The sequence below is a fragment of the Diabrotica virgifera genome, chromosome 2, assembly GCF_917563875.1.
Source record: "Diabrotica virgifera virgifera chromosome 2, PGI_DIABVI_V3a".
Taxonomy (NCBI): Eukaryota; Metazoa; Arthropoda; class Insecta; order Coleoptera; family Chrysomelidae; genus Diabrotica; species Diabrotica virgifera.
In genome coordinates, this window is record NC_065444.1 from 220,149,139 (window position 1) to 220,173,341 (window position 24,203).

General features: G+C 32.6%; 1 protein-coding gene across 2 annotated transcripts in view; it reads left to right on the forward strand.

The window, feature by feature from the left end:
* Positions 1 to 24,203, forward strand: part of LOC114333923 (phospholipid-transporting ATPase ABCA3) — a 249,446-nt gene that overhangs the window by 14,251 nt on the left and 210,992 nt on the right. For both annotated transcript variants that reach the window (XM_050644213.1, XM_050644214.1), the window contains exon 2: positions 1,084 to 1,405. In XM_050644213.1, coding sequence (XP_050500170.1) covers positions 1,105 to 1,405 — 301 coding nt within the window. In that variant the 5' untranslated portion in view covers positions 1,084 to 1,104. The remainder of the gene's footprint in view (positions 1 to 1,083; positions 1,406 to 24,203) is intronic.

Sequence of the window (24,203 nt, forward strand, 5' to 3'; positions counted from 1 at the left end):
AAAATTTAAGTGACATATTACCTTTAAAATATGCTTTAAAATGACTGAAACATAACCTGATCAATCCTAACTTAATCAAAAATAAAATAAACAAGTTAATAACTAATAACTAAAAATTAAAGTGACCTAGTACCATTCAAATATTCTTTAATGACTAAAACATAACCTGATCAAACCTAACCCTAATTTTTTCTAATTTCACCTTAAATTTAAGGTCGCCTTTCACCTAGACAAACACCCAAATAATTACACTTAATTAAATTCACACATTCTATATTTCTATAAGGAATTATATATTTTTTTAATAAGGCAACATTGCAGAATCAACTGCGCTCAACCCATGTTTAAACCAAATTTACCCCAAATGCGCAACTGTCATGGCGGCCATATTTTGAAAATATCACATTTTTAAATGTGATAAACACAAAAATTAATGCTGAGCGCACTTATTTGAGAATTTTAAATTGATAAAAAAGTAAGGCAGATATCATATACACACTACACTCGTGGGGGGAGTGAGTCAATACAAAATAAATACCCTCATATATAAAATATACCCTCTGAGCTATAGAAATAAAACATTGAGACGATGATTAATATAGTTTATCATTCGATAAGGGCTTCCTTTTTTCCAGTAACTCGCATTCCTTCTCCTCAATTCGTTTTGAACGCACAAACAGCCCAAGATCCGTATTTTTCGGCCATAATTTATTATTTGTTAAATCGTAATCAAAAACACCATATACAAACTTCAGGAATTGTCAAAACGTTGACCTCCAACTATACTAGCGCCGCCAAGCGGGATCAAATGCGTACATAGCTGCCATTATTATAGTATACAGCAATGTTGCCGATTTTAGCACTTCCTTCAGTCTCTTACATCTAATCAGAAACTAAACGGTCTGTATCTTTATGTTTCATGCTTTAAGTACGCCCTTTATAAATAACACACGTCAATTTTTAGAGGTTTAAGCGGAACTGGATCCACCGTTTCAGAACTATACATTATTAGCTATATTATATTGAAATTTTTTGATATTTTTCATATATTAAAGGACATTTTTTTAATATGATCCGTTTTAGGTGTTTTCTTTGGTTTTAACAATGAGTCTTTTACAACTGGAAGTCGTTGTTTGGAAAAACTACATAATAAGAAAAAGGCATTGGTTTCTAACAATTATAGAATCATTCCTGCCAGTATGCCTATTTTTATTGATTGCCTACGGCAGAAGTCAAATCACAGGCTTGAACAAAATAGAAGTTCCCAATCCCACGTATGGCAGGATAGATGGTATAAATTATAACATAGATGTGGCTGGAACGTATATATTATACACACCCTATAATGAATATTATACCAACATTACTACCAAAATGTTAACCAAGTTGGGGATGCCTAGTGATCGTAAGTATTCTATTTATGATTTTTGTTTTACAATATTCACTATTTTCGCACAGTTTAATTTTTATGGCACATATACACTCACCGGCAAAATTAACTGCCCACCTTAAAAATGGGCCATTTTTCATGTCTCGAATTTCCTAAACCTGTTGTTTGATTAAGTGATTCTTTTAATATGTTACAGCGTTATTCTTTAACAATATCGCTGTAATAGTATTATAGACAGGTAAATTGTAACTGTATACCGGGTGTACAAATCAAACTTTTTTTTTGTCTCAAAGTTCGTCACACCCTGTGGAATATTCTAGCATTTATAAAATACTGAAATTAAAACCCAACTATATCCTCGGGTTTTCTTAACATTTTGTTTTTTGATTCATTCGCTTATGTTGGATAATGAAAAAGTTAGGTACTTGAACAACTAGCCATGTTTTTCATCAATACAGGTTTTTTTTAAATAAGTATGACATACTTTAAGGGGTAATTAATTCTGTATGAAAAAATAATGACAGTCATAGTAAAGGTATTCAATTTTTTCTGACAAACTGACGATATATTGATTGCTCTAAAATCGGTTGAAATATGCAAAATTTGGTGGGTTTTAAGAGGTAGTTATTGCACATTTTTTGAGATACAATTAAGAATTTTATATTCACCAGAAGGGCGCCTACGGGTCATATTATCATAGGCATTTTTTTTCGATAAATAACTTACTTTTTGAGTTATTTGCGAAAAACCTTCTGAAAACGTGTTTTTTTGAAAAATGAACATTTTCACTCCCAAATAACTCGAAAAGTATTCACTTAGTGAAAAAACTCTTTAGTTTATTTTTTGACCAGGAAGAGTAAACTAAAAGACATATTCACGCCCAAGAAAGTCACTAGAAAAATAACCAAATTCATCTTATTTTTTGGTTGATCATGTCGGCCCTCAACGGTAATCCATAAATATCATATTAAATTAATACGTTGCTAAAGAGTTCCAAAAACAACTGCTTTTTATATAAAAGCAAACTAACAATCTAAAAATTAAAGAAATAACAAAGAAAACACAAAAATTGCCGATATAACTCCTATGAAATGCCAAAAGTGTAAAAACTTGATAAATGTCATTGGTGTCAAAATTTTATAACGGTAGAGTAAACTTACCTGCGGTTGGACCAATTACAAATAAGCATTCCAGCGCGGTAAATTTGAATCACTCCTCTTGGTTAAAAAACAAACAATAGAACAAAAATCGATTAGTCGGTTAGAATTAGGCGTTTTATCCATTTTCGGACTTATATTAAACGTATGTTTTTTCACACCCGAGAAGGGGTGGATTTCACCCCTCAAGTAAAAGCAACCCTGGACTCAAGTCAAATAATGAAGTAGAGGGTAAGAGGAACCTGAATCCAAACTTTCATGCAATTCGGTGGTCACACGGAAAATTACAGGGTATCGCCGTATTTCACGTCCATTTAATGGCCCATATGGTTTTAAATTTAAAACGGCATACGAGCCACTTCCCATTTCAGTTGGCCCACCTTTGGAATTTGCAGTTTATGACGATTACCATAAACAAGTGATAATCAACATATTTTTATAAGTTCCCATATTAATTATTATTGCATTTTTTACTAATATTTATAGAAAACATTACCCTTACGGTTTTCAAAATTTATTTCAAACAATAATAAAAAAAATCACTAAATCGTGGCTTTTGATTCAATTACATCAACATACATTGATTTTTTCATAATTATCTAATTAAAATCAGAGTTAGGCTATGGAAAATGATATCAAAACAATTGTCAATTAATGTCAAATAGATTTTGTGATATTATAAAGCCTATTGCCGTGTGTCGGGATAAAGTCATCGATGGGAATGAGTGAAGGTAAAGTTATGGATGAGAACATTTGTTTAATCATCAATAGATTTTTTTAATTCTCGCAAATCAATTCGAAAATCGCGAATATGTGTGTGTGTTCACAAAGAGGGGATGGCATTAGATAAACTTATTGCCACAGATATTAATCGCGAATATGTTTCAATTGTCACAGTATACAGGGTGTAACAAAAATACAGGTCATAAATTTAATCACATATTCTGGGACCCAAAATAGTTCGATTGAACCTAACTTACCTTAGTACAAATGTGCACATGAAAAAAGTTACAGCCCTTTTTTATTACAGCCCGTTATCCAGATTTAGCCATACGGCTCACACTCCCTCTAAGGGGAAAATTGACTCATCCCAGATACCTACGGTATCAAAAGGATTGAGCTCTGGTGGGACTCTTTCCGTGTTATCGAGCCCTAGGTGACTTGGTATGCAGGTGTATCTCCCAAAAATTTTCGTACACATCTGGCCGTTGCGAGTAGTACTGCTTTCTGCATGGTCTTATAAAGATGTTCATTAAGACCCAGCTTTTTTATGCTTTCGAGGAGGGTCTTCGGAATGACTCCAGTAGTAGACATAATAATCGGTATCGTCTGCGTACTTTGCATTCTCCATTGTCTCCGTATTTGAATTTCCAGATCTCTGTACTTGGCGATCTTTTCAGTAAATTTAGTACGTAGATTATTGTTGTTAGGAATCGCCACATCAATGAGGGTTGTTTGTCTGGTTAATTTATTGACTAATACGAGATCTGGTCTATTATGCGCCACTGTTTGGTCTGTGAGCACAGTGCGGTCCCAGTATAGCTTGTAGTTGCCATCCTCAAGCATACTCTCAGGGACGTATTGATAATATGGGAGATTGTCGGTTTGGAGAAGTCCCAGCTTGATAGCTATCTCCTGATGAAGGATTTTTCCCACTGCGTCATGCCGTTCCTTGTACTCAGTTGCAGCAAATGCCTGGCAGCCCCCTGTAAGATGTTGGATGGTTTCTTGGGCTTGACATCCATATCGGCATCTGTCGTTTTGAACATGAGGGTCTTTGATGATATATTTCAGGTAATTTCTGGTTGGTATAACCTGATCCTGAATGGCCAGTAATGAACCCTCCGTTTCAGGGAACATCTTTCCTGATGTCAACCAGTAGTTCGACGCTATATTGTCGACATAATCTTGGCTGACCTCATTGGGATGTCGCCCGTGCAGAGGTTTACCCATCCAGGCGCGCACTTTTTCGTCCTTAGTAAGGTGGTTTATGCGAAGTTCTGCTTCCCTCAGTTTTATCGGTGTTGTGTCATCTACTGCGCAGATAGCGCGATGTAGAGTAGATGTTTCAGCCTGCATCTGAAAATAAGATCTTAAATTAGCAATTTGTTTGTCTAATTGCTCACCTATATCCATAAGTCCTCTTCCTCCTAAATTCCGTGGTAATGTCGTTCTTTCTACTGCACTTTTTGGATGGTGTTTTTGTGCCTTTGTGAGGTGCGTTCTTACTTTTCGCTGAAGATTTTCTATGTCCGTTTTTGTCCACTTAACAATGCCGAATGAATAGCTAAGCGCAGAACATGCGTAGGTGTTTAGTGCCTTAAACAAATTTCTACTATTAAGGTGTGAGCGAAGCAGCTGTTTTACCCTTCGTATAAACTCAGTAGTTATCTCTGTTTTCATTTGTTTATGGTCAATTCTCCGCGCTTGCTTTACTCCAAGATATTTATACATATCGTTTTCACCCATGGCCTCGATGTTCTGGCCATTTTGCATATCGAATCCTCCGGGCTGTACTTTTCCTCTGACTATATTTAAAATACGGCACTTGTCTAGTCCGAAGTGCATGCTAATATCATTAGAAAAAGTTTCTACAGTTTTTAGCATCTCATCGAGTTGGTTTCGAGTGGAAGCCAATAATTTCAAATCATCCATATACAATAAATGATTAAGCTTCGCCACCACATTGTTGTTATTTTTGATGCTAAAACCTGCGTCTGTGGAGTTCAATAGCTGAGATAATGGGTTCATAGCTAGACAGAACCACAGTGGACTCAACGAATCTCCTTGAAACAGGCCCCGGCTGATTGCGATATTTTCAGTTTCGATGTTATTTTCACGTATTTGTAGGTGAATTCTAGTCTTCCACTCCGTAATTATATGCTCCAAAAAGGTGACTATATTATCATCGACTTTATATATTCTCAATATATCTATAAGCCATTCATGCGGCACTGAATCAAAGGCCTTCTTATAATCAATGAAGGCAGTAAAAAGATTCCTCTTTTTGGAATATGCCTGGTTAGAAATGACTGAGTCGATGATGAGTTGTTCTTTGCAACCCATGGAACCCTTAGCGCATCCTTTCTGTTGAGGCTCTATGATATTGTTCAGAGCACAGTGTTGGTAGATACGCCGGGCTACACAGGATGTGACCAATTTGTACAAAGTTGGAAGACAAGTAATTGGGCGGTACTTGGCTGGATCTTGAGTGTTATTTTGATCTTTCGGAATTAAATAAGTGGTTCCCTGAGTTAGGAATGATGGTATATCCTGCGGATTAGAAATAACATGATTAATTAGTGTTGATAAGCATTCATGAACACTCCAAAACTTCTTGAGCCAAAAGTTTTGAACTCCGTCTGGTCCAGGAGATTTCCAGTTGTGAAGCTCTTTGATGGTATTTGAGACTTCTTCAGTAGTGAAGGGTTCGTAAAGGGTGGTAATGTAGTGTTGGCAGTTTTGTGTCGTTTCTTCTATCCATCCAGCATTGTTGTTAAGAGCAGCTGGCGTGGAAAGTTGATTTCCCCAAAACTCATGAATTTCTTCTTGGCTTGGGTAAGTCTTATCAACACGTTCTACAGTGGAATTGAGTTTTCGATAGAACGCCTTTTCAGAACTTTCAAAAAGAGCATTGTCGCTTTTGCGGTTGTTACTAACTTTGTACCTCCTTAGTCGTCCTGAATAAACGGAGAGCTTTTGTTTTAATGTGTCCAGACACTGATGGGCTGTGTTGTTTTCTGGATCATATCTTGAGTGTCTTGCTGTAGTCAGCATTATTTCTTCAGCTCTTCTGATGACTTTTCTACTTGTTACACCTCGTATGTATTCTGTGACTATACCAATATCCTTACGTAATAATTCGATCTTTCCGAGCAGTCTTTTTTCCCAGGGTGCAATTCTGTTACCAGTTCTTTCGTTATTAGTAACCCGTCGTGTTCTGATCTTAACGCCCATTACATTAGCAATTGCTGTTGCTGCACAGTAGATTAGCATATGCAAATATTCCAACGTGTGAGCTTCTACGACATAGTTGGGTAGGACTTCAGTGTTCACAATTTGTAACAGCGCACCTAGTTTCTTACAAGAGTTTATTCGTGGTAGCGGTGGTCTGCTAAGTGGGTTTGTTCCATTAAACTCTTGTACGGCACGAGCCATTTCGTTTGCTAGACTATCGCGCAACTCGTTGTTTTCCTGCTGTGTATTATCAGGTTGAGTTTCTGGCATGGGAATCTCAGGAGTCTGCTCATCGAGGATTTCATTAGGGACTTGATCTAAAACTTGTTCTTGGTTATTAATCTCCCGTTCGACTTCGCTTTTGATCGAATTGCGTCTAGTCTCTGGGATAAGGTTGTTCCTTATGATTACCCGGTATTGATCTGATACTCTTTGCTCCGATACTTGAATATCTGGGTACGTCCTGCAAAATTCGGCATACAGCTGTTGTCGGTAGCCGATTGTTTCTTGACCGAGGTTTGTCACCTTGTAATAGAAGCGCAAAATGTTTTCATTAATGGACACAGTCCATTTCATGCGCTGCCTCGGTCGTCCCGCTTGAGTGAGCGCCGGCTGATGATCCAGCGCAGCACCTTCGGCGGGTGGAGCTCTTGTTGTTGTTTGGCTCGCTTGTAGTTGTGGTTGTGGTTGGGCTGTAGCTGATTGCCCGTTATTATTATTATTATTATTATTATTAACATTCAATAAGAATAGAGGATTAGAATCCTATTATACTCTAAAAGCTAAACAAATTTTGGTACTTAGCTGTTTTACACTTATGCTGACTTACATATAATTAAATTAAAAATACAATCAATTATTATCGAGTCTATTCTTAAAACTATTTGTACTAGGCGCCATAGCGACATAAGCCGGTAATGAATTCCAAGCATAAACAACCCTATTTGATAAAAAGTTTAACCTGATGTTGGTTCTGCAGAGTTCTCTTCTTAGCTTTCTGGGATGGCCTCTTAAAGCTCATCTGTATTTATTGTAAAGAAATTTCTGAGTGAAATAAAGTATATGGCTAATAGTCTAGTAAAATAAAATTACACTACATGTAAATCAAAATGTAAATTCGTACAGGTTGAAACAAATTTTATATCAAAGTTTAGGTGGGTACAAAAGATATTTTCAAGAAAGTATCCAAATTATACAAGGGGATCATTGTTTAAATAATTAAAAAGGGGTCATTTTTGCAAAAAACTTACTTTTTTAACTGCTGAGGTCATTCAATAACTAATGAAGGTATATAGGATTATTTTCTGCAAAGTTGAAGGGTAAATTTTTCAAATAAGACTTACAAAATTAAATTTGACCCCCTATTTATTTAAATAATTATACATAAATCTTTAAAAACAAATTTGCAAAAAATTATTTTTAGCGTTTTAAATAAGCACTATAAAATACCTTATTTTACAGGAGAAGTTGCACTGTGTTATCAGTATTAACAAAAAAAAATTGGTCCAAAAATATTTAATATTTTTTGAGATATTGAATTTGTATATTAAATGTTACTCTATTTTCAATTGCAAAAACGCGGTTGTTTCCAAAGAAGTATTCACCTGTATTAAATCTTATTATTTTTATTTTTTTGTATATTTTCGATAAATGTACCGATAAATTCAAATTTCAATTAAACTTCCCCCTAAAATGGAATTTGAAAATTATTCAAATTTGTTTATAATTTGTTTTTTTAATAACGTCGCGGAGATTAAGCATTTTGAAATACCGTTTCGATAATTGGATTCCTGGGAATTTTTCACTAATTAACAAATTTTTTTGTCTTTTTTTTCTCTTCTTTTTTTTTCTTGGAGTTATATTACTACGGGCCCTTTTAGGGTTAAGTTTCATTAATAATGTTGAATATCTAAGTTGTAGATTCTAGACCTAAAAATATTAAGATTGGTCTAAAATCACTTAAATAAAATGTGGCTACTTACTGAGTTACAGGGTGTTTTATTTAAAAATTATTTTTACCAAGTAATTTCAAACTATTTGACGTATCCTTATCATACTTGGCAGAAAGTGTGGCTACTATACAGTCTACTAAATTGTGATAAACAAAAGTTTCTAGCTACTACCAGAGGCGTACGAAAGGGGATAGTTAATGGTTGACTCTTCCCAAATTCTACGCCACTGAGGCAATTACTATTTTAGTGAAATTTTTCGATTCTCTAATACTTTCTATGTAAATAATATACTCTTTACTGGTAACGATTAAGTCATTAGTTTTCGAGATATTGGACGTTAAAAATGAAACGGCATACTTATTTTGATTCATTCATTCATTCATTTTAAACTTCCAATATCTCTCAAACTGATGACTTTATCGATACCAATAAAGTTATTTACATACAAAGTATTGGAGAATCGAAAAATTCCGCTAAAATAGTAATTCACTCAGTGGCGTAGAATTTGGGAAGGGTCAATCATCCCTTATCCCCTGTCGTACGCCTCTGGCACTAGCTAGAAACGTTTGTTAATCACAATTTAGTAGGGTGTATAATAGCTACACTTTCTGCCAAGTATGATAAGGATACGTCAAATAGTTTTAAAGTACTTGGTAAAAATAATTTTTAAATTTTTAAATAAAACACCCTGTAACTCAGTAAGTAGCAACATTTTATTTAAGAGATTTTAGTTAAATCTTAATATTTTTAGGTCTAGAATCTACAACTCAGAGATTCGACATTCTTAATAAAATTTAACCCTAAAAGGGCCCGAAATGATATAACTCCAAGAAAAAAAAGAAGAAGAAAAGACGACAAAAAAATTTTGTAAATTAGTAAAAAATTCCCAGGAACCCAATTATCGAAACGGCATTTCACAATACTTAATCCCCGCGACGTTATTAAAAAAACAAATTATAAACAAATTTGAATAATTTTCAAATGCCATTTTAGGGGGGGGGAGTTTAATTGAAATTTGAATTTATCAATACATTTATCGAAAACATACATAAAAATAAAAATAATGAGATCTTAAGCAGGTGAATATTTCTTTGGCAACAACCGCGTTTTTGCAATTGAAAATATAGTAACATTTAATAAACAAATTGAATATCTGAAAAAATATTAAATATTTTTGGACCAATTTTTTTTGCTTAATACTGGTAATATATCGCAACTTAGTCTATAAAAAAAGATATTTTATAGTGCTTATTTAAAACGCTGAAAATATTTTTTTGCAAATTTGTTTTTAAAGATTTATATACAATTATTTAAATATATAGGGGGTCAAATTTAATTTAGTAAGTCTTTTGTGAAAGATTTTCTCTTCAACTTTGCAGAAAAAAATCGCATAGACCATCATCGATAAGTGGATTACCTCAGCAGTTAAAAAAGTATTTTTTTTTGCAAAAATGACCCCTTTTTAATTATTTAAACAATGATCCCCTTGTATGATTTGGATACTTTCTTGAAAATATCTTTTGTACCCACCTAAACTTTGATATAAAATTTGTTTTAACCTGTACGAATTTACATTTTGACTTTTTTTTATTTTATTAGGCTATAAGTACGATTATGGAGACTTGGTAATAATATGAAAATTTATTTATGATTTACATTTTTAGGTATATTTTGAACCATATTAAAAAAGAAGTAATATCTTGATAAAAAGTGCCTTCTCGAAAAAATACAAAGAGGCAAAAAAGTTATAAAAACACTGTGTTTAACTAATGGTACCGCAGTAAAAGTTTAATTGGAACATACACAAACATTTGGGGGGTTTAAAGGAACAAAACACCCATAAAATTTTTATGTAAACATATTAAAAAAGAAGCCGCAACTCGATAAAAACTGCCTTATCGAAAAAATACTAAGAGGCAAAAAAGTTATAGAAATATTGAATTGAACTAATGGTACCACAATAATAATTTAATTGGAACGTACACAAAAGTTTGGGGGGGTTTAAGGGAACAAAACCCCCATAAAATTTTTATGAGGTGCACAAATTTCACTATAATTCTTTTTTAAGATGTTCCTGCCATAAGAATGCCACATGTCCATTTTCAATAAAAAATCTCTAATAGTTTTCGATATATTCGAAAAAATCGATTTTTATTTTGTAATTTCAAAGGGCTGTAACTTTTTTTATGTGCATATTTGTACTAAGGTAAATTAGGTTCATTCGAACTATTTTTGGTCTCAGAAGAATATGTGATTTAATTTATGACCTGTATTTTCGTTACACCCTGTAGTGTAAGAAATATACATTGTGTTGATAATTTCCCACCTCTACTAGTTTTATCTCTTTTCATTTCACAACGTAGGTATTATGTTTTCCGTCTTTTGCGATATTTTGCTAGTTCTTAGCGCACTCATCACTGTATAAAAATTAACATTAAGACATCTTCAAAATATTATCTGTTCCTCAAGAAAAAGAAATAAGAGTCTTCATTGATTTGAAGTTTTTAGCTAGATTAGAATAACTAATTATTGCGCATTTTGTGACGTATAGAAAAGTTTCATATTATTTCTTTTATCAGAGCAGTAATATAATTTATAATGTTTTCAATTATTATGGATATGTAAACTTTACTTGACAATGTCATCATTAACTTTAAAGATGGCTTTTGAATGTTCTTGGATAACTGTTACTTGTATAATTAATTGCCTTAATTATTAATTCAGTTAATTAATATGATAATTTTTTCACTAACTATGTATTCAGTGATTGTAATAATTTATCTACTGTACAACAAAAACTAATAATCAATCGAGAAAAGAGGAAAAGTGATAAAGTGATTTTTTAATAATATATTGTTACTATGAAACGCTTACAATTTTGAACATCTTTAACAACAAAATACTTGGATCACTGAATATATCCTGGTGTATTCTCTGCTTTTGATCTTCCATAAATAATAAACAATAAATAACTTTTTATTAAGTTCATGTCTTAAATCAATTATTTATCAAATACACTATCAATATTATTTAATCAACAACTCAAAATATTCCCGATGCCATGTCAAATATTTCAAATTGTCACTGATTGTCACTGTCTGACTGACAATTTGCGATGAAAAACAAAGTATCTGACCTCTGGTGGAATAAATTTGAACTACTATAAGTGGTATAAACAAACCAGAAAATTGTTGATCGGAATGAAATTTGGTCACTTTTTAAAAATAATAAGTAAATTTCAGCGTTATGAGTACATTAAAATATTTTAATAGTCCATTCTTTCACGGTTTTTGCTCTAAATTTTAAAGAACCGCTTGGATTGACATGAAATTTGGTATGCGTATAGCTTACATGTCAAAGAAAAACAGTGATATTGTGCCGATGTGTGCTTTTGCCCTGGGGGTGACTTTCACCCCTTCTTGGGGGTGAAAAAATATATGTCCAAAATAAGTCCGGAAATGGGTAAGCTAACTAATTTTAAGTATATTTTGTTCTATAGAGCTTTTTCGCCAAGTCAACACTTTTCGAGTTATTTGCGAGTGAATATGTTCATTTTTCAACAAAATAACCACATTTTTAGACGGTTTCTCGCAAATAACTCAAAAAGTAAGTGTTTTGTCGAAAAAAATGTTCTTAGCAAAAATATAGCCTATAAAAAAGTAAAAAAAAAATGGTGTACGCGCTAGGTCTCTGGATCTCGTAGAACTAGAGTTATAGCCAATGAAAAATAGATTCATATTCACCAAATTTCAAATAGAATATTTCAACGTGAAATATCGAAAAAATTAAGCACTTTTTGGGAAAAACCTATTATAACTTTTTTAAAGTGTTTAAAAAAACCTTTATTTCTGTTTTTACAAAAAGTTTCTAGCATTAAATTTAAGCAAGTTACGCTCAAAATAAAGTTGGTCCCTTTTGTTTTTGCAAAAAAAAATCGGGAAGACCAACCCCTAATTAGCAACTTAAATGAAATTAATCGTTACCGCACCACAAATTATTTTAATTATGTTGTGTTTATATGATCTGTAAGTTTCATCGATTCAAAGTGTTTATTTTTGAAAAAATTTGGTTTCAAAGTAAAATTTTTAAAAATTTAAATTTTGAAAAATATGCTTTTTTTCAAAATAACTTAAAAATTGTTAGAGATACCAAAAATCTCGAAAAACAAAAGACGTCAGATTTGCTTTTCTGAATATCACGTATTTTTTTGTTTTTCTGTTAGACAAAAATTGATTAAGATTTGGTGTTTCTAAATTTGCATACATTCGTGATCAGTGACTCGTTCAACCCCTTTTAACTACAGCCCTTTCAATAGTAAGGACTTTGAACCGATGAAGCTTACAGATCATATAAACAATATATACACGAGTCAAGAAACTTGTAAAGTCGTAACGATTAAGTCCACTTAAGATACTAATTAGGGGGTGATTTTCTCGATTTTTTTACCAAAACCAAAAGGGACTAACTTTATTTTGAGCGAAACTTTTTAATTTTGATGCTAAAAATTTTTTTTTATAAAACAAAAATGAAGCTTTCAAACACTTTAAATAAGTTGAAATGAGTTTTCCCCGAAATGTGCTTCATTTTTGGTTATTTCACGTTAAAGTATTCCATTTTTGAATTTGACGAATATGAGTCTATTTTTCATTAGCTATAACTCTGCTTCTACTAGGTGTAGAGACGGGATGTATACACCATTTTTTTAGAATTTTTTACAGGCTATATTTTTGCTAAGAATGTTTTTTCGACAAAACACTTACTATTTGAGTTATTTGCGAAAAACCGTCTAAAAGCGTGGTTATTTTGTTGAAAAAATGAACATATTCACTGCCAAATAACTCGAAAAGTATTGACTTAGTGAAAAAACTCTATAGAACAAAAATTACTTAAAATTAGCCAGTTTATCCATTTCCTGACTTTCTTTGGACGAATATTTTTTCACCCCCAAGAGGAGGTGAAAACAACCCCCAGAGCAAAAGCACATATCGGCACAATATCACTTTTTTTCTTTGACTTGTTAGCTATGTGTATGCCAAATTTCATGTCAATCCAAGCGGTTCTTTAAAATTTAGAGGTGTTGCAATATTTTACCGTTAAAGAACGGACTATAAATCAAACCGGTATTGTTCTGTTCCTCAATTGAATGTTTGTTTATACCATTTATATCGGATATTTTCCTGCATTCGACCTGCCCTCTATATTCAGGTTTAATCGCGAATATGCTGACAATATTCTATTCGACTGAGTGCGTTGTATGACAAAGATAGATTTGGAAAATATTACCACGGACATTGTGTTCATTTTTTTCGAATCCTGAAAAAACCAATAAATATTTTTGAAAATTTTAAACGCAGAATGAAATACTAAATTATTACCGAGGGCCGAAAGTCCCTTAGAATAAATAAAACGTTTATTTTGAATGAGATATTTGAAATTAAAAATCACACTAAATTTTCTCTTAGTTTTTCACCCCTGTAACTTATTAAAGTAAACATTATAGAAGTTCTCAGGAACTTTCAGCCCTCGCTAATAACGTAATCTTTCATTCTGCATTTAAATTTTTCAAAAATACTTATTAGTTTTCTCAGGATTCGAAAAAAATTAATCCCATTTGAATACTATTGGAGCAGAAACTTCGTACCCATCCCCTTAAAAAGAAGTGGAAAGTGTCGCATCATTATCTTTTTAAGTTGGCAAGCAAACAATAGAACATTATTTTGCTTGTAATGAAAGGTAACATCTAGGGCCGCAAAGAAATTAGAAGCTTCTAATTAGCTCAATGACTCAAGAACATTGCGATTGGACAGGAATACGCTGTGTCGAACAACTATTCCGAGTAGTAGCTAAAGACACGAACAACTCGCCAATGTTATTGCCAACGTTATGGGGACCTAATATGGCACCGAAAGAAGAAGTAGGCACATATGGATGTGTGTACATATGTTTGGATTATCCGTGCTTTTCAATTATCCGTGCCACGTCCGGTCCCGACGAGCACGGATATTCTGAGTTCTACTGTATTTGTCATAAAACTAGACTGATAATCTTTTGTGAATAAACAAATCATTTATTGGGTTTGTTTACTTCAATTGGGTCTGAAAATATCCAATTTTTTTGCTACAAATGTTTCACTTACCTACTATCAATACACCTATCAAAATACATTGAAGATTAACCAAAACATCCGGAAAATATTTTTCAAAATTACAACGGTAAACATCCTTTCTTTAGTATAAACAATACATTTTTGTTATTACATAGGTAATACAGGCTGTAACAAAAATACAGGTCATAAATTTAATCACATATTCTGGGACCAAAAATAGATCGATTGAACCTAACTTACCTTAGTACAAATGTGCACATAAAAAAAGTTACAGCCCTTTGAAGTTACAAAATCAAAATCGATTTTTTCGAATATATCGAAAACTGAGATTTTTTTATTGAAAATGGACATGTGGCATTCATATGGCAGGAATATCTTAAAAAAGAATTATAGTGAAATTGGTGCACCCCATAAAAATTTTATGGGGGTTTTGTTCCCTTAAACCCCCCCAAACTTTTGTGTACGTTCCAATTAAATTATTATTGTGGTACCATTGGTTAAAATCAATATTTCTAAAACTTTTTTGCCTCTTAGTATTTTTTCGATAAGGCAGTTTTTATCGAGTTGAGGCTTCTTTTTTAATATGTTTACATAAAAATTTTATGGGGGTTTTGTTCCTTTAAACCCCCCAAATGTTTGTGTATGTTCCAATTAAACTTTTACTGCGGTACCATTAGTTAAACACAGTGTTTTTAAAACTTTTTTGCCTCTTTGTATTTTTTCGAGAAGGCACTTTTTATCGAGATATTACTTCTTTTTTAATATAGTTCAAAATATACCTAAAACTGTAAATCATAAATAAATTTTCATATTTATTACCAAGTCTCCATAATCGTACTTAGCCATATACAAATATGTGGTGGATTTGACAAATATTCAAAATATCTCGATAAAAACTGACTTTTCGAAAAAGTACTAAGAGGCAAAAAAGTTTTTAAAATATTGTGTTTAACTAATGGTACTATAGTCCAGGAACCGAAGCATTTCACCTCGCAATTTTTACAGAATGGATCGATTTGCTTGAATATTTGAGAATAAGTAGTGGATAGTTCAAGGATCAAAATCTATATGATGCCGCTTTTATAGGCGCTTTTACCATGGGGTCGGTAGCCACCCCATTTTAAGGGTGGAAATTTTTTATTATATTTTGACTGCGAAAGTTGATAAAAACATTAATTCTAAGCAAAAAATGTTCTATACATTTTTTTGATAAAATTAATACTTTTCGATTTATTCGCTATCGAAAATGTTAGTTTTATATAGAAAAAATCAATGTTTTTCGATATATACTCATTTACCATTCACTCAATTTTTGCCGTAGAAAAAATTTTTTCAATCCAAGTTCTTGGGAATTAAATAACCCACAATTTCATATCAAAACATTTTTTCGTATATCTGATGCTAATCTTTCTATTTTGAAAAAAATTGCATTTTTTACCAAACTACAAAAAGTCGTTATTCGCTTTTAACTCTAGTTTTTTAAAACCTAATCATTCTAAACCAGTCAAACTTTTAAAATATATTAATAATACATAAATAAAGAAGAATTAATAAGGCCAATGACTAAAAGCAAAGCTACCTTACATTATTATGCTTCCAATTGGATTTCTTTTTTTTTTTTGAAAAAAATATATTGATTTTTTAACCGTAACCTTTTTAATTTTTATCTTAGAAAGTTTATTAAAAAATAATTTTGTAGGTTTTTACAAGATCTATAAGAGTGTTAATACCAAATCCTTTTAAAATACTCAGTCGCAAAAAGTGGTGACTTTGAAAGGGTTAGTAAAGGTGATTTTTGCATGTTATTACAAGTTTTAATTGTCAATAGCTCACTTAATTTTTACCGTAGAGAAAATTTTTGCAAACCATGTTCTTGAGAATTAAATAAGCTACAATTTTATATTTAAATATTTTTTTGTATCTCTGATGATAATCTTTCTATTCGGAAGAAAAGGGAACATTTTACCAAACTTCAAAAATTCGATATTTGCTTTTGACTCAGATTTTTTTTAACTAATTATTCTAAACCAGTTAAACTTCTAGAACCTATTAATTATACATAAGTAAAGAAGACGCAATAAGGTCAATGACTAATTTTAATCACGGTGGTGATTAGGGGTTTGCTTTCGATCACTTTTCGCTGAAAAATATAGGGTCTGACATTCTTTTCATTATAAGCCACCTAATTTTTGAGCTAAAGACTTTTTTTATTTCTGAAGATAGACCTTTTTAAATACTTCAAATTAGTTTAAACAAGTGATCCTCGAAAAATGCATAGTTTTCCAGTCTTTTGACTTTGAAACTACAATATTTAGCATTTGCCGAAGAAGACCTAACATATAATAAAGTATAGCTCGATTACTATTGGTCTTAAAGAAAATTTAAAAAAACGGTTTTGTTGATTTTTTTCAAAAGGTACATTTTTGTTAACCAAAGTTGTTTTGATAAAACAAAAACTTTTTGAGTTAATTGCAGAAAACTGATTAAAAACATTAATTTTTTTAATATAAAACTAACATTTTCCATAGCGAATAAATAGAAAACTATTAATTTTATCAAAAAAATGTATAGAACATTTTTTGCTTAGAATGAATGTTTTTACCAACTTTTGTGGTTAAAATATAATAAAAAATTTTCACCCCCGACATGGGGTGGCAACCACCCCCATGGTAAAAGCGCCTTTTGGCATCATATAGATTTTGATCCTTGGACTATCCACTACTTATTCTCAAATTTTCAAGCAAATCGATCCATTCTGTAAAAATTGCGAGGTTTTGTCCTATTTTAAGCTTCATTACTTGGACTACTACAATAATAATTAAATTGGAACGTACACAAAAGTTTGGAGGGGTTTAAAGGAACAAAACCCCCATAAAATTTTTATGGGGTGTCCAAATTTCACTATAATTTTTTCTTAAGATACTACTACCATAAAAATGCCACATGTCTATTTTCAATAAAAGAACTCTAGAACTCTATGAGTATTCGATATATTGGAAAAATCGATTTTTATTTTGTAACTTCAAAGGGCTGTAACTTTTTTTATGTGCACATTTGTACTAAGGTAAGTTAGGTTCAATCGAACTATTTTTGGTCCCAGAATATGTGATTAAATTTATGACCTGTATTTTTGTTACACCCTGTATATTTAGGGTGCACTGTAAACAAAATAAGAATTACTAACATATTAATACCTATAGACTTTGTTTTGATTAGAGCAGATCTTGTTCTGGATATTTCATTGAACAGTTCGTCGAAATATTATTTTCACTACTCACTATCTCCTCATAACTCAAAAAATTTCTGTCGTTTATCTTTGTAATAAGACAGGTCTTCTCCTTTACCCTCTTTTTACATTTTTTGTATCTTAAAAAGTTTCGTTTTTCCTTTAGCATCTTCAATCGCAACTTTTTGCTTGCTCCAGTTCTGTATACAGTAAATTTCTGCTACATACATTTTCATAAAGAGTACCCCATATGATAATAATTTATTTAAATTCTTTTATATTCCTTTTGTGTTTCACACGGTTTCACAAAGTTGTTTAAACACAATTATTGCGTATTTTTTATGATATGGATAAAATGAACAATGCTATTGTTTAATTAATTGATTAATGGTATTGTTTGATCTATTTGTAATCTTAACTAATATTAATTTTTTTTATTTTTTCACATTCATTTTTGAGAGTAATTTTTATAAAAATTGAACGCAAAAGTAAGCTGTCATAAACTATTATCTTTTTATTGTTTATTGCTAAAAAAAATTGCAATATTTTTGTACCCCTCATTTTTCATTCTATTTAATATTCTATAATATGAAAGTTTCGATTAAAATAACAACTTCTCTAGATAAATATGATTATCACTGGAAGTAAAGGAGGAAGTTTTATCTAACTTTATAAGATTTCCTATTATTTCTGTAGCTTAGTATAATATACAAGAATAAAAAACCGCTAAACGCCGTAAAAATGAGTGGCGCATGTAGCTGGAATATTGTATGCGCCACTCATTTTTACGGCGTTCAGCGGTTTTTTATTCTTGTATCAGCAGTTTTTCAAAGTTATTTATAAATTAAATGTATGAAGTTGAATGTACCCGTGGACAAAGATCTATGATAGATTATGTTGTAACTAACAGAGATATACATCCATCAAAAATAATTGACGTAAGATGCCTCAACTCAGCAGATGTAGGTAGTGACCACAGTCTAGTATTATGTAAAATTAGAATCACCATGAAATGCTTCACACCTAAGAGAGTGGCACCAACACAAACAAAAATCAAAGTCGAAGGACTAAGTACGGAATTCACGGAGTACTTATATAGAAAAAGAATATCAGAGAAGATTGCTGATAATGAAATACTAGAAAACTATAACATCGAGGAAAGCTGGGAAAAACTCAAATGTAACATAATTAACGCAGCAACAGAATCACTTGGAGAGAGGAAAGTACCGAATACCAATATATCAAAAAAGAAAACCCCATGGTTTCGAGAGGAAGTGAAGATAAAATGTGAAGAAAAGAAGAAAGCCTTTTTACAATACAGAACACAACAAACACAACAGGCATACAACCACTATAAGAGAATTAGAAACGAAACAATCACTTTAGTCAGACAAATAAAAACAGAACACTGGGAGAGTTTCTCAAAACAAATGGAACACGACTTCTACGGAACACAAAAGGAAATATGGAGAATGATCAGAGGACAAAGAAAAGAGATGAACGAACTAATAAAAACGAAACACAATCAGAAGGCAACTTGGGCAGACTATTTTCGATCTCTGTTTGCTAAAGATAACGATAACGAACCACGAACACCTGAAGTGACAACAAACGAAGAAATAAATATTGAAGAAGCAGAGGTAACGGAAATTAAGGAAATTAAAAAATAGAAAATCACGAGGAGAGGACAGAATATCGAATGAACTCCTAAAGTATGGAGGACAAGACCTGACCAAACAATTATTAAAACTGATCCAAAAAATAATAGAACAAAACAGAATACCACAAGAATGGAGATCAAGCATCCTAATACCTCTCTTCAAAAAGGGAGAAAAATCGGACCGGAGAATTACAGAGGAATTAATTTATTAAACACAACACTAAAATTAAAGACCAAAGTGATAACAAACAAACTGAATAAAATTATGACATTAGCAGAAGAACAACAAGGTTTTAGGTCGGGAAGATCATGCACCGACGCTATTTTTATAATGAGGCAGATTCAAGAAAAATCGTTAGAATACAACAAACCGGCATACTTATGTTTCGTGGACCTTAAGAAGGCATTTGACAGGGTCAAATTAAAGGACGTTATCCATTTATTGTACGCAAGAGAGGTAGCTCTAGGAATAATTAAAACGATCGAAAATATCTACCAGAACAACACAATAAAAGTAAAAGTAGATGAAGAACTAACTGACCCAATTGAAGCTGGCAATGGGACAAGACAGGGAGATTCCCTGAGTCCTCTGTTGTTCAACCTGATCATGGACGATATAATAAAAAAAGTAAGAACAAAAAAAGGATACCAAATGGGAGAAAAACAACTTAAAATAATATGCTATGCAGACGACGAAATACTAATCTCTCAAAGTGAAGATGATTAACAACGTATGCTGCACGAACTTAATATAGCCGCTAGAAAATTTAACATGTTAATTTCCCCAAAAAAGACTAAATACATGGTTATAACAGCAGATCTAATAAGGTGTAAATTAGAGCTGGAGGGTCAAATAATAGAACAAGTCATGGAGTTTAAATATCTAGGCATCACACTATGCAGCTACGGAAAGCTCGAAACAGAAGTGGAAGATCAGGTGAATAAAGCAAACAGAGCCGCAGGTTGCCTGAATGAAACAATATGGAGAAATAAAAACATCGGAAAAGAAGTGAAAGGCAGAATTTACAAAACAGTCATCAGACCAATAATGACATACGCGGCAGAAACACGACCTGATACAGAAAGGACAAAAAGAATGCTAGAAACAGCAGAGATGAAAACATTGCGAAAAATCGATGGTAAGACGCTGTGGGTTAGAGCTAGAAGTGCAGATATACGAAGGAGATGCAAGGTGGACAACATTAATAACTGGGTGAAAAGCAGAAGAGTAGAATGGTACGACCACATAAGCCGGTAGACAACAAATAGAGTAGTAAGGACGGCGAGAGACGGTTCCCCAGTAGGAAGACGATCAGTGGGAAGACCACGAAAAAGATGGAATGACAACATACTGGAGGCACATTGAAAAACAGACAGAGTAATGTCTATATAAAAAAAAAAGAAGAAGAAGTTGAATGTAATGTTTCTCGATTACACGTTGAGCTTTATAAATGGTCACCTTTGTCGTATTATCTCCCAAAAATGATCTAGTGTACATCGAATGTACACTATATTTTTTTCTATTCGAAATAGATTGAAAAAAAATTGGGATGACCGGTAAATGAACTCGGATTGCCCGTTGCCCGATCAAATGTAGCGTTGTAATCACTACAACTACATAAACCATTTCGGGGATAATGGTTTTAATTGGATTATACTTTTGTAGCTTAAAAACTTCTAAACGGCTTAACCGATTTTGATGACTAAACATGAGTTTGAAACGTATTGACAAGTAGTATCTGATGCATCTAAAGTCAAGTATGATAACTGAAGGTATTACAGGAATTATTGAGCTTGAAAACCCGTTTTTCCCATAGGAAATAGATTTGATCATACTTATGAAACCTATAACTTAAAAATTCGAATTTTTCCGGATATGAGGTATACACCGTTAGACGAGCCTAGAGCCCGTCTACAAACGCTTAGTTATTGGCGCAATTCGTAGGTTGAAATTTTGAGTAATTGTCGAAAAACCAAAATTTTTAAAGTTGAGTTTTTCAGTTTTTTGACTATACTGAGCGGTGTGTATATCTGATCCTGACGACTTAGATAACATTTGAAAGCTTAACTCAACACTATTGATTTGGTGTATTTGCGGTTCTCCTGTCTCTTCTTAAACCGAAGATATATACCCCCAAAAAATATGCCGTTTTGTACCTACCAAGTCCTATAGCTGGCTTATGGGTGGTCAAAAGTCACAAACTACACCGGCTCTGAACCGACTCAGACCCCCTTTTCAAACACAGAAAAAAAATTCAGATCGGTTTAACTTTTCCAGTCACGTACATACATATCCACAAACATTTTCCCTTTTTTAAATAGAAATTGAGTCATATTTCTGAGCTCGGTAACGTTTGAATGGTGTAACCGATTTTCAAAGTTAGACATGCGTTGGAAAGTTAATGATCAGCACTATCATAAGCCGCAAAGGTCGAATTTAAATTTTCGAAATTTTTGGGAGTTTTGGGGACGAGAACGAAAAACGGACCCTAAAATCCACACCCTTGGACCAAAATGGATGGTTGACATATGGATGGGTGAGTCTTTTCCTGGACTTTAAAGTGCTTTTTGGCCCAATTTTCAATTCAGTCAGATTTAGAAAATCGAAAATTTCGTGTATATAATATAGTGTCGCGTGTAGTGGGGTTGTGTGCCACTTTCGAGAAGTGCCGTTCCCTTGGGATAGTTTTTTTTGTATAAAAATTTGCAGCATTTTTAGTACCTCTCAGCTTTTTCCGATTATTTTATATTCCAGCTAAAAACTAAAATCCTTTAACCTTTAACCCATTACAGCCCAATTTTTCTTCGAGAAATCAACAAAGCTTCTTGTACCAAGAGTCAATTTTAGGAGGAACTGCTTCAGATAGACGAAAATCAATAAAGTCATATTTGACTTATTTACTTTTACTCGTTTTTATAGAATCCGTGAATACACTAATGGCATATCAATCAGTCGTGTGAATATTTTCCAATATCACTTTTTAAAAAACCATACAGAAGTAAAAACTTCTTTTGTATATTGGTATAAAAAGTTTTATTAAAAAACATAAAAGTCCTCCAAAAGGATTTGCAAAACGTTTTCAATCTGAATCAGATCATCCTCAGTGCGTTCTGCTTCGTAAAAGAAACTAGCAACTTTTTTAAAAAGGTTACATCGATATAAATGGTTTACATAATAATTAAGTGATATTTGTAGCGACTCCAAGTCGATGTTACAAGATGAAATGTGCTAGGAGTGCTCAAAGGGCAACATGGTTCCCTGCTCGTTAAGAACTCGTGGTTCTTGCCAGTTCAATGGACACAGACCAACTTTTTAACTCTTATTTCAGTGGCATATTTTCCAACAAATCAGTAGCGTTGATCCATTCCCCCTATTATATACTTGAGGTTAAGAAATAAATGTTTTCTTTGATCTTGTGATTCCATCTACTAGGTTGTGCGAGGTGTTCTATAATCAAAATTACTTAGGCACTTTTGAATACGAATAGGACTTGCGATTCGCTTGATAGTTCAAGAAACCAGAAATACAAAAATAAAATATAGAGATAATATTTAAGATAGTTATAACATATGTGACATAACATGTGACATGGAATGTGATATAACCTCAATAATAACAACAATTTGGCGTTTGTACATAGCTTGTTAACAAATACTTCTTCGTAATTTCTTTCTTTTGACCACGATTTCCGGAATGGAAATCGAAACGTTTAGTATTTTTAAGTAAAATATATAAGTGTCAACATAACTGTGGCTAAACCCATATAAACATAACATTTATATCTTACTTAATTAATTAAGGGGTCATTAAAATTTGACAAATATAGTTGGATACACCTTCAGTGGCAGACGAAAAAATGGCTGGATTTAAAAAATGAATTTATTTATTTATACTATCAAAAAAATAATAGTTGGAGAGGATTGTATTTTCAATTTGTCATAACTTGCGCAAAATATTCCATTTTCCTGGTTTTTATGGCGTTAAAATCTCCAGGTCTTGTTCACTTTGAATCAAAAACTTTCTGTAGCAGTTTTTAAAACACTTGAAGATCCCTTGCACTAGTAGCTTGCATTCAAATGTAGCGATCTATGAGTTCTTATTATTATGGATAGCATGTAGATATTGATCTGAATAGAGTGTTATTCGATAGGTAAAAGATGCTTTTTGAATCTAATCTAAACCGATTGCAAGCAATACAAACAATAGTAATAAGCGCATTTAAACACACACTATAAAAATTGATCATCGGTTTATATTTATTTTTTTGTTTAGAGTTTATATCTATTTGAAAGAAGTTTAAATGTACAGCCACGTACATGCGAATGATTTTCTTCTTCTTCTCGTAGCACTACAATCCGGGGTGGGCATTGGCTGACTGCACATCTCGCTTCCATTTTGAACGGTCGTTCATGATAGTTGGGTCAATGGGTAGCCCCATTGTTCCTAAATCCGACCTTCTCTTCTTAAAGTTCTATCTCCTAGCGGAGGTTGGATATCATAATGGCTATGGTCACTTTGTTGGTTGCTGCTCTGAACAGTTGTAATGAACTACAGTTAAACCATTCTCTAAGGTTCCTCAGCCAGGAGATGCGTCTTCTTCCTATGCTTCTTTTTCCTTGGATCCTTCCTTGCATAATAACTCTCAGCAGCTCATATTTCTCTCCTCTGGTAATGTGACCCAAATATTCTAGTTTTCTTGTTTTTATACTGTTCATAATTTCTAACTCCTTATTTAAACGTCGTAGCACTTCAAC